Here is a 15,524-nt window from a genome sequence, read left to right as displayed (position 1 = left end):
CTTGCCACGTGTATTAATTCTACACTTCCTTCCTTCATATGATCTCGTATGAAGTGAAAGCGAATGTCGACGTGCTTGCTTCTCTCATGATTCACCGGGTTCTTTGCCAACTCAATTGTCGATTTATTATCAACTCGTATCACAGTCGCACTGAGTTGTTGTTGCTCCAACTTGCCCAACATTTTTGAGCCATATCGCAAGACATACACACCAAGACGCTGCCACATATTCAGCTTCACATGTCGAGAGCGTCACGATCGGTTGTTTCTTTGAAAGCCAAGTAAACGTCGTGTCACCCATAAAAAACAAATGTCCTGAAGTGCTTTTTCGATCGTCTAAATCTCCACACCAATGAATGAGATACTAGTGCCCTCTCCAAGGTATCTATGAATGAGATACTCTTGAGTCAAGCAGATCACTGTGCACAGAATACTATAACGGCGTTAGCCAATGGGATGTGTGTGCGCGCACAGTGACAGCATAACAGTAAAAGAGAGAAAGAGAGAGCGTAACATACTGATGTGCCTCTTGCAGATGTAGTTTTCTAAGCTGAAATTGATAAGAATTGAGTCATAAAAGAGCAATTTATATACATATTTGCTTACTATATTGATTCTTTCCATATCAATGATATTCCTCACCTATTGGTTGTGATTATATAGGTAGAAGAAGGGAAAACTACAAAATTGTAAAAAGCTTGTTGATGTGACTCCACACGGGTGAACCTTGGGCCAAATTCCAGAGAGTTGGCGCAAGCTGGCGCCACTCTGGCGCAAGATGGCGTCGTGCTCCTCAGTATAATTTCTAGAAAATTAGCGCAAGTTGGCGCCACACTGGCGCCAACCAGCGCCGGTTTACGATTTCACATGACCGTGTTTTTACAAATGACAGAACTATGGCTCGGACTGGCGCCACACTGGCGCAGACCCAGGACGGTTTGCGAGAAAATAGACCGTGTTGACTGAAGGGTATTTTTGGAAGAAAGAAGCGAGGTATATATATAGGATGCTCAGAGGGAGAGTCTGGCAAGAATCTATTTCATCATCTTCTTCCCATTTTCATTTATCAGATTATGTTGAATTTTTAGCCATGATAATGGTTGGCTAGTGCATTTTTATTGTAGTTAGGGTCACGAACCTTATGTGAACCCTTGTTACAACAGATTGGTTTATAATTCTTCGTTTATATAATTATCTTTATCTCTACCTTGTGCGTAATTTATATCTTCTTTATTAGAATTGATCAATCTAATAGTTGATGATAGTTTGAGGGTTAGAACCCTAGATAGGAATATTGGGGTTTTGATCTCGAAAGGGGGTAGGATAAAAATTTATATGCATGCTTGGAATAGATGTATATTTAATTGCAGATGCTTAAATTATTGAGTTCATTGCTTAATGCCATGAGGAACATTGCAAGGAATTGGGGTTCCAATTGGGGTTAAAGGGTTAATCTTGCAAGAAATTGAGGGTTAACTACTGAATAATTTTAGATAATAATTTATCTGAGTAATTATATAAATGAATATTGTAAATCAATCCAGAGTAAAAAGCGGGAATCATTTGGTGAGTGCACTCTAGCTACAATGCTTTCTCATACTTTTACAAATCAATCTCTATTTTTATTTTTACTTTTCATCATAAAAGCCATAAAATTACATTCTTGTTCTTAGTCTTATTTTTACTCAAATCAACAACGAATTTCACACACCTATTTGAACTCCTTCCATCTTAAAAGGATAATTATTTGATATTCGATTCCAATCCCTGTGGAGACGATACTTTTCTTATCACTGTATTACTTGTGCGATCGGTACACTTGCCGGAGAGCATCACGTACCTTTAGGGTTTACCTTGTATTTATAGAGGTTACTTGTGGGTAGTGTGGATGGGCCTTTGGTGCCTCTGGTGAGGGCCCAGGCCTATTTTCTATGCTGTCGTATTAGGATTAGTATCCTTGATGGATATCTATCCTTTGTTAATATCAATCAGTATCTTAGATTGCCTCTTGTTGGGCTTACCACTTAACGGGCCCATTATATGGGTCCATAACGCTAAGGATTACAAAATATTATATCTCTAGGCACTTAATAACTACACTAGCATGATGAATATCCTACACCTTATTATACACCATAGATGGTATAAAATAAGAATGGTCATACACTAAGTTCCTCTTTACATCATCATTACATGGTTTCAAAATAAGATTACATTTACACGTTAAACAAAAGTAATCCAAAATATTATGTTGTGAAACATAATCTAGGTTGGCCTCGCCCAAAGAAGATCCAACTCCATAAACCTGGGTACCTAAAATATAATCGCCACACGAGGTGAGATAAATATCTTAGTAAACTAAGGGTCCTTGAAGGATTCCTTTACCCCATAGTTCTTTTCAGGTATAACAACAACAATAAGATATAATACGTCATATATATATATATATATATATATATATATATATATATATAGGGTTTTTTTTTTTTGCAATCAATGTAAATAAGTTATCTACATTGAGCCCAAAATGACGTCGTTTTGGGAAGGAATTCAAGGTATTTTTGTAATTATAATTTATTTCAGGGTTATAATAGTCTTTCTCATTATAATTTTTTAATCTTTCAACCCAAAACATCATCATTTTGGGAGTGAATGTAAATAACATATCTACATTCACTGTAGAAATATTAAAGCTATATACATACATACATACATCATTGGCGGACCCACTTGCGGGCAAATGCCCGCAAGTGCGGTCATAAACTTTTTGATTTTAATTTTTTTTTTTTTTTTTGTAGATTGTTATTTGTCTCTTGATTCAATATATATATTAGGAGTAAATAATTTTTTAAGTCCCTAACAAAAAACATGATTCTCAATTTAGTCCTTTACAAAAAAAAATTAGTCTCGAGGTCCTTAAAAAATTTAAAGTAGATCAATTTAATTAAAATCGTGCTCCATCACAAATTCAAAAAAGACCTACACTAGTCCCACAGAAAGACCAAAGTGGGTCCATAGGGATCAGGTGACTAATTTTTTTTTTATAATGGACTAAAGTGAGGACCAAATTTTTTTTAGGGACCAAAAAGGATATTTATTCTTATATTAGTTAGCAACGTAACAACGTACGAAGATGATTAAAACAACGCAACAACGCACATTGATTAGAAAAAAAACTTATTCTTCCTCCCTTGTCACGTACTCATTTCCACGTTCTCTTCATCCTTTGTTTCCTTTTTTATTTTTATAAAAAGAGATGATTGATTGTAGGTCTGACATTCTCAAATAAGTTAATATCTAGAGACGAGACCTTCACTGTGATTTTGTTTTACTTCTGTATAGGTAGTGTTAACTTTTTTATTCACCACTATAAAATAGAAGGGATAAGTTATTCTACTTACCATTTTTTTGCCTACCTCTACCTACCACCCTCCAACACCGTTAGATCAGAATCTTAACTAACATTTATCTTTTTCTCTCTTCTTGAGATTTTGATCTAACGGTATTGGAGAGTAGTAGGCAAAGGTAGGCAGAAAAATGTTAGGTAAAATAACATATCCCAAAATAGAATGATGATGTATGGATGTACTGGAGTATATTCTCATATTTGTTTTGAAGGATTGATAAGATTTAGGGGGAAAATAATTGGTCAAACTATTGTCTGCAGCTTGTTATGGAAGCAACTAGATTATGAGCGGGTTCAAGCGTTAATTTAAACTTTTATATAAAAAAAAAAATTCTGGGGCGCTGCCCCCGAACCCCGCCACTGATTGTGCGGACATAAATTTTTTTTCCTGGGTCCGCCACTGACATACATACATACATACATACATATATATATGTGCTTGTACATCACTAACAATCAAAACATCCCTCCGATCAACACACCATCATTGGAATGCTCATGCAACAATCAGTCCCACTAGCCAGGGAATCTATTTAGTATGCATTATGCAAGGAACCATCATCTTGCAACATACAAGGTATAGGAAACCATCATCCTATACTAGGCATAAGGAACCATCATCTTATGCCAAGCATAAGGAACCATCATTCTATGCTTCACATAAGGAACTATCATCTTATGTGGAAGACAAGCAACATAAATAATTTGCATTTTATCATAGTTCAATTGCCATCACAACCATATACATAAACCACCTTCCCTACGGAGTTGGTAGAACGTATAGGGGATTAACCTTAGACCGAAAGCTTACCTTTTGAAGTTATGTCCACCAATGTACCCTTTATATCCAAGAGGTAAAAACCACCAGCTTCTCAATATCATAACCTATTTCTAAGATGTGAAATCAATTAATAACATACCCTTGTCAACCACATTTAAGTCAACATTAATTTCCTCACATTTATAAGACTTAAGGCTTTCCAACAACCTTAAGCAATGAGTAATCAAGTTGAGACTTAACATTATAGTAGGTTGGTTTTGAACTAACCCTTTTTAGGGTCTTATATCATTACTAAAAAGATTCTATATGGGAAAACATCATTTAACCCAAAATAGTAAAATATCAGGATATCCATATCGGGATATCATATCAGCATATCCATATCGGGATATCATATTCGAATATTTCGTGTTAGATGGCCAGAACAACAACCAACATAAATTTATATCCTTTAAAGCATAAACTTAACTATCCCATTAGCCTAGCATTCAATTTCTGCTCATGGATTCCTCAATTGACTCATAGATCATAAGAGCACTTAATTTCCATAACCTAAATCGTATAATTTTAATGAATTTCTAAAGAAAAGTCATGCTTCCTTACCTTAGGAGCTTTAACATAAGTGGATGAAGGTAACCCAAGCTTTCAACAATGGAGAACTCCTCCTCTTAGCACAAATCCAGAATTTTCGCAGCTCCAAGGGAGAGTTTTCTTCTCCTAAACCCTTAAACTCTAAGTTGTTTCTATGGTGAAGTGATGGAAGATAGAGGATAATGATGATTTTTCCTTGTTTCTTGAGAGATTGAAAAAAAATTAGGATTTTAAAGGATTGAAAAAAAAGTCATGTGGTATTCAATTAGGATTTTAAAGGATTGAAAAAAAATTCATGTGATATTCAATTAGGATTTTAAAAGATTATTTTAGAGTCCGTTCAAATCCATTGGTATTCAATCAGGATTTTAAACAAAGGAAAAACAATCTTGTGATATTCAAAAATCTAACAATTTTAATGGATTTTCTATTGGTGTGGATTTCGTGAGACTTTTTAGTGAGAAATATAAATAGGATGTCTCTCTGAAAATCTCACCCTAGCCTCTAGGATTTTTTGAGATTTCTCTATTGCAGTGTTTTCTTCTTCCTTTGGCGGGTCGATCTGCTCGAAACTGAGTTTCGCCATTGGAGCTTCGTCAAATCTCAAAAATAGTAGACTTTTGAGCGGTTTTCATTACAAAACAACACAGAAACAACAACCCAGCAAGATTTTAATCTAATAAATCTCAAAAACAGAAGTTTTTTGAGTGATTTTTTAGAGTTTTTGGAATTTTAAAAAAGATTTTTCAAGCTACTGGTTGGGATTTTTCTTAGCACGCAACTATGTGTATTTTTGTATTAAAAACAACATAAAATAATGGAAAAACAATAGGGGAACAAAAACCTTCAAACCAATTTTCGTTTTACATCAATGAAACAAGATTGATTTAAAGAAAAATTGACACTTTCATAATATGAACTCTATGTTTCATAACAAAATATTTATGAATGAAATTCCTTCGCTATAAGAAATGATTTCAATGAATTTTTATGTCAATAGATCTCTAAAAATATATTTTTCAAAGCCCCAAAGAAATTTAAGGTTTCAATATATCGATTGAAATTATTTTGAGAAATTTTTTAAACTTTCATGTAATAAAACCCAGAAATTCAGATTCAAAATTTTCTTGAAATACTCAATGAAAACATGAATATGATATATAGTTAGAAAACTCTCATCACGTAGAACAAAAACCTTAAGGTTTACAAGATCAATTGCAAAAAATTTCAAACAATATTTTATCATGAACTTTATTGATTGAGAAAGTTATATTAGGTTTTACTTTTGCATTTCTTTATTTTTTTATTGACTCTTGTAATTTTTAATGTTTGTTAAAAATTCATATGGTTTTTTAAAATTTTATAAATCCATATCATCCTTTCAAATCTTATAAATTCTATTAAAATCTTTTAAAATCCAATCTAATGAAATCTTGATTGTAAAAGAAGTCTTTTAAAAAAGTATTTAAAATATCTCTAATTTTAAATAGTCTTTTAAAATATTTAAGATTTTTTATCTCAAAATAATCTTTTAAAATCATAATCCAATACATCACCTAATTTCATCATAAAGTGGGGGGGGGGGGGGTGTGTTGATAATTGAATTCGTGACCACTTGGTCACTAAGTCTTTGGTACCATATAAAGAACCATTTTAAACCAAAAATTTAAACCATTGGATGAGGCTAGGATAAACCAGTGAGACTATATTAATAATTTTATATTTCTCTAATAATATTACACTAGGTCTCGTCAAGGGGCTAGGGAGACCATCCTTCTTTCACGTGACAATCGCACTCATCTGTCCTAAATTTCAGTCCTTCTCTGACCCAATTCTCTTATTCCTCATAAATATTAATATACTTCACAAATAATAATCTATGATGCACGGACACGAACACGGGACACGACACGACACGACACACCGACACATTAATTCTAAAAAAGTCATATTTGGACACGTTGGGGCACGTTTTGATATTAAATAATATTTTTAATATATATAATATAATTTACATTTAATACATATAGCAACTCATAATAACTCATACACTAATCAAATATTCAAATTTTATAACGTAAATATTAAAAAAAAATAGAACATTCCAAGAGTGTAGAGTGTAGAAAGATAAAAAAATTATTATAATAATTGAAGAGTTACAAATAAAAACAAACAAAAACTAAAAAAGAAAACTTGGGATAAAGTATGGAGTGATATTTGCGTGTCCGTGTTATAATAATGTATATCCCAAAATACTTTATCCCTACTAGAACAGATCTCATACCTCTTCAAGAAGCGCTTCATCCCAGGCCCATCCTTGGTGCTACCCTTCATAGGCAACGCAATCCCATTGCTCTCCAAGCTTTTCAAAATGGAATAATACAGGTGAAACTCATAAAGGTAGGAGCAGATTTTCTGGCTCCATTTTTCATTTCAACTACTAAGTGAAACTCCACGATGAAAAATGGAGGAAAGATACAAACTTTAATCATCCCATGAACGCAAACGAGACAACCCCAGATCTATATGCAGTCTGAGACCAAATCACTGATCCTAAAGAATAGTAAACTAAAAAGAAAAAACAGAGGGGCCACTAGCACTAGCAGAATAGGTTAGTAAAAACAAGCTCTCTTTAAATCAAAATGTTGTGTTGCAAAGTGAAAGTACTAACAACTTACCAAGTGAAAACAACCAGAAAAATAAAGTAAAAATAAACGCAAAACTTGTGTCTTTAACATATACCCAAAAACCAGAGGGAGGTATCCATGGCTGTACATAAGAAGCATGTACATGGGTCCCCATTTTTCTTCAAGCTCTACACGGCGACCAACGACCGGAGAAGTAGACGACGACCGGCGACGACCAACGACCGACGACGAAGAAGAGAAGACCCGGACCAGCAACCTGCGCGAGAGAGGATCAGACGACGATAGGGTTCCAGACATTTTGTTTTTTATTAAATATTTTTTATTTTTTTATTTTTTTAATTGTAATTTTATTTATTTTTTTTAAAATGCCAAAACTTGTCCCAAAACGTGTCCATATACATTGACCGCGTGTCGGATTCGGTCAAACTCGCGTGTCTCTCAAGTCAACGTGTCCTAAAAAGTCAACCGCGTGTCAGACGCGTGTCCGAACGTATCCGCGTGTCGGATACACATTTTTTTCAAAAAAACACGTGTCTGTGTTTCCTAGATAATAATTAATATCTAATAACCAAGATTGTAAATGATGTAATTATTATTATTATCTTAGAAATTATTAATTTCATTGAGTCAAATAATAATCAACATCACAAATAATTCTTATTTGTCATACGCAATCTGGAATTCTTCAAATTCGAAAACGTGAAATTTATAATTAATAGTGATAATTTGACTTCTGTTTTTCTTTCCCTTTTTTTCAACAAAAAAAAACTCAATACGTATGATAAAAATATGGGAAATTGTGTCCTTTTAGATGATTTACACAATGTATGACCGATCATACTTTGTGTAAATCTGAAGAGTTACTTTTTTTTTCTGTCCTCAGTCACATCGCTGACGTGTAAAGTGAAAAAAAAAACAACAACTTTTCAGAATTACACAGAGTATGACCGGTCATTAGGGGTGTTAACGGGCCGAGCCGAGCTGAGCTTTGGTCTTAAAAGGCTACGTCTGTGTTTAAATGTGTTATCCTGACATAGCTTGTTACCTATTATAAATATAATTATCGGCCTGTGACCTAACTTATTGACAAAAAATATAAGCATGTTTTAGCATGTTAGCCTGTTTAAAAAAGTAATAAAACAACAAAAATTTATTCAAACAAAATATATGATCCACAACACTAATAATTTCACAAAGATTCACAAATTTAATGTATATCCAAAAAAGCATAATATAGAACAAAACCATTCAAAAGATCTGTTTAACCAATAAAATGGGGTGAAATGAGTTGAGGAGAGAGAGATGACTATTATGAATAGTATAAACAACATAAAATAAAAATAAAAGTTAGTATACAGGGGCCAGCCTAAGAGGCTTTAAGGCCGAGCTTTGGAATTGAAGCCTGAAGCCTTTTTATTAAACGAGCTTTTATATAAGTTCAAGCCTGGTTCCAACAACCAATTTTAGACATGTAAGCCCAGCTCTTTACGAAAAGGCCCCTGGTTCGTTTAGCACCCCTACCGGTCATACTCTATGTAAGTCACTAGAAGGACACAAACTAAATCCTAAAAATATAATACTCAACACAATTGTCTCAGAGGGGAAAATCTAAAGTGATGGAGGACCATTAAAAAATTTGGTGGTCCCTCTTTCCTTTTTATTCATTTTTTTTTTCTATTTTCCCTTTTTACTGTCTCTATTTGTGATAAGGGAGTAGCAAGTGAGTGGTGTTCTCGGAGCATCCAAATTCGTGACATTGGACAAGGTGTATATAATACTCAGAAAAATGTGCTAATGGGTAATGGCCACAAAGAGAAAATCAGGGTGCAACTGTTGCAACTAGTTCAAGTTCTATTTCTAAATGGTGAAGGAAGCTGTGGATGCCATTATTAAAATTGAAAGCAAAAAGTATTGCATGGAGTTCATAGAATTTGTACTTGATCAGAAGATATTAACTGGTTCAAGAATTGGAAGGTCACTTTGGTTTCATCAAAAAGGTTGGGACTTGGGATTGAAATGGATGAATACTTACATCAAATTGGAAGGATACTTCATGTTATACTGTGCTGAATGTGTATAACCTTCAATTTGTTCAAATTTGAATATTTTCCTTCATTTTCTTTCAATTGTTATGACAAAGATATATACAATCTGCTTGTGCCATTGAAAATTATCGTTGAGATATATAGTCTCACATTGGTTGAAGAGCAACTAATGTGGAGTTTATAAGGCCTTGGGCACTCCTACCCTTTGAGCTAGCTTTTGGGATGGTGACCTCAAGGTTCTTTACATGGTATCAGAGCTCATCACCTCCTTTCTTTGAATCTTCAGTGTCTACTCCTTTACCTGTGTCAGTGTATCCTCTTCTTGTCCCTATTGTTCCTGTTCCTTCTGTGTCTGGTCCTCCTATGAGTGATCCTCCTGTGACTGATATATCAAGTTCACCAGAGATATGGAAGATTATGACACCTGAGTTTGTATATCAAAGAAGGAAACAAACCACATTGCCTCAGCAGCAACCTCAATCGTCTGAACCACTAGTAAGTCCTGAATCTCATATTTCTGATCTTGATGTTAATACTTTTGATGACTTACCCATTACTACTAATTCTGATGATTTACCCATTGCTCTTAGAAAAGGAAAAAGATCTTGTCCTAAGAAATCTTGTTCCTCCTGTCCCTCTTGTACTCAATACCCTATCTCTCATTTTGTTTCATCTGCTAATCTTTCTGTGCAGCACAAAAGCTTTGTTTCAGCACTAGACTCTATTGCAATCCCAAAATCAGTACATGAAGCCTTGAAAGATGAGAATTGGGCTCAAGCCATGCAAGAGGAGATGAATGCGTTGGAGAAAAATAAAACATGAGAGGTTATTGATAGACCTAATGGAAAGAAACAGTAGGGTGCATATGGGTTTATGCCCTGAAATATAATTCTGATGGAACTCTTGAGAGATACAAAGCTCGATTAGTTGCCAAAGGTTACACTCAAATCTATGGCATTGATTATGAAGAAACATTTGCTCTAGTTGCAAAGATGAATACGGTGAGAGTCTTGTTGTCCCTTGCTGCCCATTACGATTGGGATATAAATCAATTTGATGTGAAAAATGCTTTCCTCAATGGTGAGTTAGAAGAAGAAGTCTACATGGAAATCCTGCCTGGTTTTGATTCTGTGAAAGGAGAAAATAAAGTTTGTAGATTAAAAAAGGCCTTGTATGGATTGAAGCAGTCACCTCGTGCCTGGTTTGGAAGGTTTACTAAGGTTATGATGACCTTAGGTTACAGACAGAGTCAAGGAGATCACACTCTTTTCTTCAAGCATTCCCATAATGGGAAGCTTACTGTGCTCCTTGTATATGTTGATGATATTATTATCACAGGTGATGATTTTGTGGAGAAACAGATTCTGCAAACATGGCTTGCCTCTGAGTTTGAAGTCAAAAATCTTGGAAAACTGAGATATTTCCTAGGGATAGAAGTAGCTCATTCAAGGAAAGGAATTTTTATCAGCCAGAGAAAATATGTTCTTGATCTTCTCAAAGAAGCAGGAAAGCTCGGGTGTAAACCCTCTAATACTCCTATTGAGCAGAATCACAAGATAGGCTACGAAGAGGAGAGTCCTCCAGTTGATAAAGGACAATATCAACGGCTAGTTGAGAAATTGATATATTTGGCTCATACTAGACCAGACCTAGCTTATGCTGTTAGTGTTGTCAGTCAGTTTATGCACGATCCAAAGGAGAAACACATGCAGGTAGTAGAGAGAATTCTTCAGTATCTTAAAGCTACTCCTGGTACAAGATTGTTATTCCGACGTGATGGCAATCTCTCTTTAGAAGTCTACACTGATGCTGATTATGCTGGATCCGTGACTGACCGTCGATCTACCACTGGTTATTGCATGTTTCTTTGCGGTAACTTAGTGACATGGAGAAGTAAGAAACAAGATGTGGTTGTCAGGTCAAGTGCAGAAGCTGAATTTCGAGCTATGGCTCAAGGCATTTGTGAGTTACTGTGGCTGAAAATTATACTTGATGATCTCAAAATAAAATGTGAGGGACCTATGAAGCTGCTATGTGACAATAAGTCCGCTATTTGTATAGCTCACAATCCGGTTCAACATGATCGGACTAAACATATTGAGATTGACCGCCATTTCATCAAAGAGAAACTTGATAGCGGGTTGATTACCACTCCATACATTCCCACTGGGCGTCAATTAGCTGATCTATTGACAAAGGGACTTCCTTCAGACAGATTTCAAGAACTTACTAGCAAGCTGGGAATGATAAATATCTATTCCTCAGCTTGAGGGGGAGTGTTGTAAATATTAGGTCTTTTATTATTATTAGTATTTGTTGTATTGGGCCAAGCCCATTAGGCCAAGAATTAGGTTTTTTAGTCTCTATAAATAGAGACCTCTTTGAATCAGATTAATACACAATTCAATAATATCAGAATACCTTTTTTCAAGTATTATATATATGTAAATTATGTATATGTAAAAGAAAGTACAAAATGAGCACTACTTTAGCAGAAAATATATTAATACATTAACCTTCTCTATGTTATATACAATACAGCATGACTAATAAGCACAATAATAGCTGAAGCACAAAGAGACAAAGAAGAAAAAAGCTTTCTCTACGCTACAAATTATCAGTGCCCATTATGTTTCTTCTGCAAATTTTTACTGTATTCCTAGAGCTTGGATTCTCTTAACCAGAGACAAAGAACAAGCATTTCTTCTTCTCCATTCTTCCATGCTCTCCATGTTCTCTCCCATGATTAATTTGTCATTGCCATCAATGATGCTTACTATTTGTCTAGTGCTTGGTCTCAATTTTGGATCAGATTGAGTGCATGCAATTCCTAACCTTACCAATCTCATAAATTCTTTGTAACTGTACTCTCCATTTAGTCCTATATCTGCTAATTCATGCAATGGCCTTTTTCTCATCTCAAATTCACGAACCTTCTTTACCAATAGCACCTCTTTTTGCCTAAAATCCACAGCCATATGTCCACTAATAACCTCAAGCACCACCACACCAAAGCTATAAACATCACAAGCAATGGTTGCCTCACCGGATTCGACATATTCAGGTGACATGTAGCCGAAAATCCCACGAACTGATTTGCTAGTGTCAGTGATTGCATGATGAGAATTCTCATTCCTTGACAAAAATTCAGCCAAAGCAAAACTACCAAGTCTTGGGGTCATATCAGGTTCAAGAAAGATTGCTGAAGAGGTAATGTTCCTGTGAATGACTTTTTCATCCCATTCCTCATGCAGATAAAGAAGTGCAGATGCAAGTGATTTCACTATGTTGTATCTTTGATGCCATTTGAGGACAGAACACTCATTTCTACTACCATTGTTATGATGGTGGTGAAGTTTGTGACTAAGAATTTTTCTTGCTGAGTAATCATAAACCACAAGCATCTCTCCTTGCTCAGTGCACCATCCTCTAAGTTGCACCAAATTCCTATGGTGAAGTCTTGCCAAATTCCTTAGCTCATTGGAGAATCTATGGCGCAATGCAGGACATGTCTTCATGCCAAGGCGTTTCACCATGACATGGTAATGGCCATCAAGGATTCCATGGTATGCAGTTCCAAAGTCTAGCTCTGCCACCCTTCTTGACTCTGAGAAATTATCAATGGCTAACACAATTTCCTTGTATGATATCTCCCTAGGAGTTTCAACAATAGGAAATGGTGGCTGATGAATCATGCTATTACTCTTAGAAGATCTTATTCCACTGTTTCTATGTTCAGCTTCAGCAGTTACATACACAGTATCACCATTGGCTGTGACATATTTGGAAGAAGCATGATTGCTAGCATTGTCTATGCCTGAGCCAGTGCCTCTTGTGCTGCTTGGACTAGTCTCAGATGAGGATGACAAAGAGATATACATAGGATGTGAATGAAATGAAGGGAGTGGTGGCAATTTACTTGAGATGTCAGAAAGTGCTTCCACAATCCATTTCATGCTTGGTCTCAATTTTGGGTCATGGAGTGTGCATAAAAGGCCTATGTGAATCAAATGTTTCATCTGAAAAATATTGTAGGAACCATTTAATAGCCTTGAATCCCCTGCATCATCAAACTTCCTTTCATCAGATAGTCTTCTAATCCAATCAAGCAAAATGATTTGATCATCTGGGTATGTAAGATCTATAGCTCTCCTACCAGACACCACCTCTAACACAACTATCCCAAAGCTGAAAACATCAGATTTGGAGGTAGCAATGCTTTTTCTCTGGAAGCTTTCAGGGGGCAAATAACCAATTGTGCCACCAATTCTTGTTGTCTCAGCCAAGTTGAAATGATCAAATTTTGTTGATGTTTTCCTTGTTTCATACTCAAGCTCATGCTCTAGCCACCTTGCCAAACCAAAATCACCCAACCGAGCATTATAATGGGAATCAAGCATTACATTGCTGGTTTTCACATCCCTATGAATAATCTGAGTTTCTAACTGTTCATGTAGATAATACAATGCATCTGCCAAGCCTTTAACAATTTTCCTTCTCCTTAACCAACCAAGAGGCTCTTCCTTCAAGTTCTCAGGCCTACGAAATAGGACACGGTCAAGGCTAAGGTTAGGCATGTAATCATAAACAAGGTAAAGTTGATCCTCAAAAACACACCAACCCCTCAACCTAACAAGGTTCTTGTGGCGCAGATGAGCCACAGATGCTAATTCTGCTGCAAAAGACTTCTCAAATTGTACCCTTTTCCCTGCTAAGCAGCTTTTCACAGCAACCAATGTTCCATCACTAGGCAAAACAGCCTTGTACACTTTCCCAAACCCTCCACTGCCAAGAACTTCTTCTTCAGAGAAACCCCTTGATCCTATATAAAGTTCAGCATACCCAAAAATCCTTGGATTTTCTTTGTCCCTCCCAATCTTGTTAAAGAGTGGTACACCATCCATGTCATGAAACACAATTGAGTTCTTCTTGTGCTTGGTTTTTCTTGCTCCATGTGTGCAAAGACTTCTCCCCCATTTTGAGTCATGCAACCTAGTCATAGAACCATGAAGGAAAGCAACAACTTTTCCTCCACATGCCCCTTGAGGCTGTTTTTTGGCCTTAACTTGTTTTATCTCATTGGCTTGTGGAGTTGGATGAGCCAGTTCATGTTCCTCTATTTCATCAAAATCTGAGGGTAGAATAATGCAGAGGTGAGTGAGATGCATAGTTGTGTTGGGTATGGGGGAATGAAAGCTTTATGAGAAAGCAAAAAAATTTATTTGGACATGGAGCTGGTAATGTCAATGGTAATGGTGTTTTGTAGTGTGAAGATGTTGAAATTACAAGGAGGAATGGTAGAATATTATTGATAATATATGGGGTGATTGAACGTAATAAATGAATTCAATGTAAGAATCATATTTATTTTTTTTGGTAGACAGAATCATATTTATTTTAACTGGAAACTCAAAAAATAAAAAATAAAAACAAATAAATCATGAAATACATATATATAAATTATTTCTAAGAGATCATTTCCAATAGGGAAAGCCACGCTCCGTCATCTAACCTAAAAACTCAAAGTAATAGGTAAAGTTTCATAAATAGTTTTTATATTATAACCATTAATATAACATTATCTAACAACTTAAGCTTTTAAATTAAATTAATTCTTTTCATGAAATCAGAGCTTTTGTGTCATGTGTTTCATCATCATCGCTCCTCATTTAATTAATAATTAATTAAATCTTATGAAGTTTGTTAGAATAGATAGATAGCCGGTGCATTGTCCACCCTATCAGCCTAGTGGGCTCTCGTATGAGAGAGAGAACGTGTTAAAGAATAATATAAACCATTAAAAATATTCTCAACCAATAGCTTAAACTTTTGGATTGAATTACTTCTTTACATTACATGTCTTACATAAAAATCTTTTCGGCTTGAAACATGGGACGATGAAAATTGAACTTAACACCATTATCACTTTGGCTCTGATACCATGAAAAACAACTATCATCTACTAATAGGAGAAATATTATAATCTAACCCAAATTGCTGCTAACATGGGCTGGTTCGACTAGTTATGCTAACCATTATTGACACTCTAAACTA

At 35.2% G+C, this 15,524-nt stretch overlaps 1 protein-coding gene across 1 annotated transcript; it reads right to left on the bottom strand.

Annotated features, from left to right (window-relative positions):
• Positions 1–11,991: 11,991 nt before the first annotated feature.
• Positions 11,992–14,638, bottom strand: LOC133302267 (receptor like protein kinase S.2-like). Its single transcript, XM_061502022.1, has one exon. It carries the CDS (start codon positions 14,636–14,638, stop codon positions 12,119–12,121), a length of 2,520 nt encoding a protein of 839 aa, XP_061358006.1. The 3' UTR covers positions 11,992–12,118.
• Between the last annotated feature and the right edge of the window lie 886 nt (positions 14,639–15,524).

This window comes from Gastrolobium bilobum, unplaced genomic scaffold (assembly GCF_033153095.1).
Source record: "Gastrolobium bilobum isolate Gb01-03AN ecotype WA unplaced genomic scaffold, APGP_CSIRO_Gbil_v1 utg20715, whole genome shotgun sequence".
Lineage (NCBI taxonomy): Eukaryota > Viridiplantae > Streptophyta > Magnoliopsida > Fabales > Fabaceae > Gastrolobium > Gastrolobium bilobum.
Note: the sequence above shows the minus strand (reverse complement) of the source record. Positions and strands in the feature narration are given on the sequence as shown.

Excerpts from the sequence above, each read along its gene's own strand:
- LOC133302267 (XM_061502022.1), bottom strand. The coding sequence starts at position 14,638 with ATGCATCTCACTCACCTCTGCATTATTCTACCCTCAGATTTTGATGAA.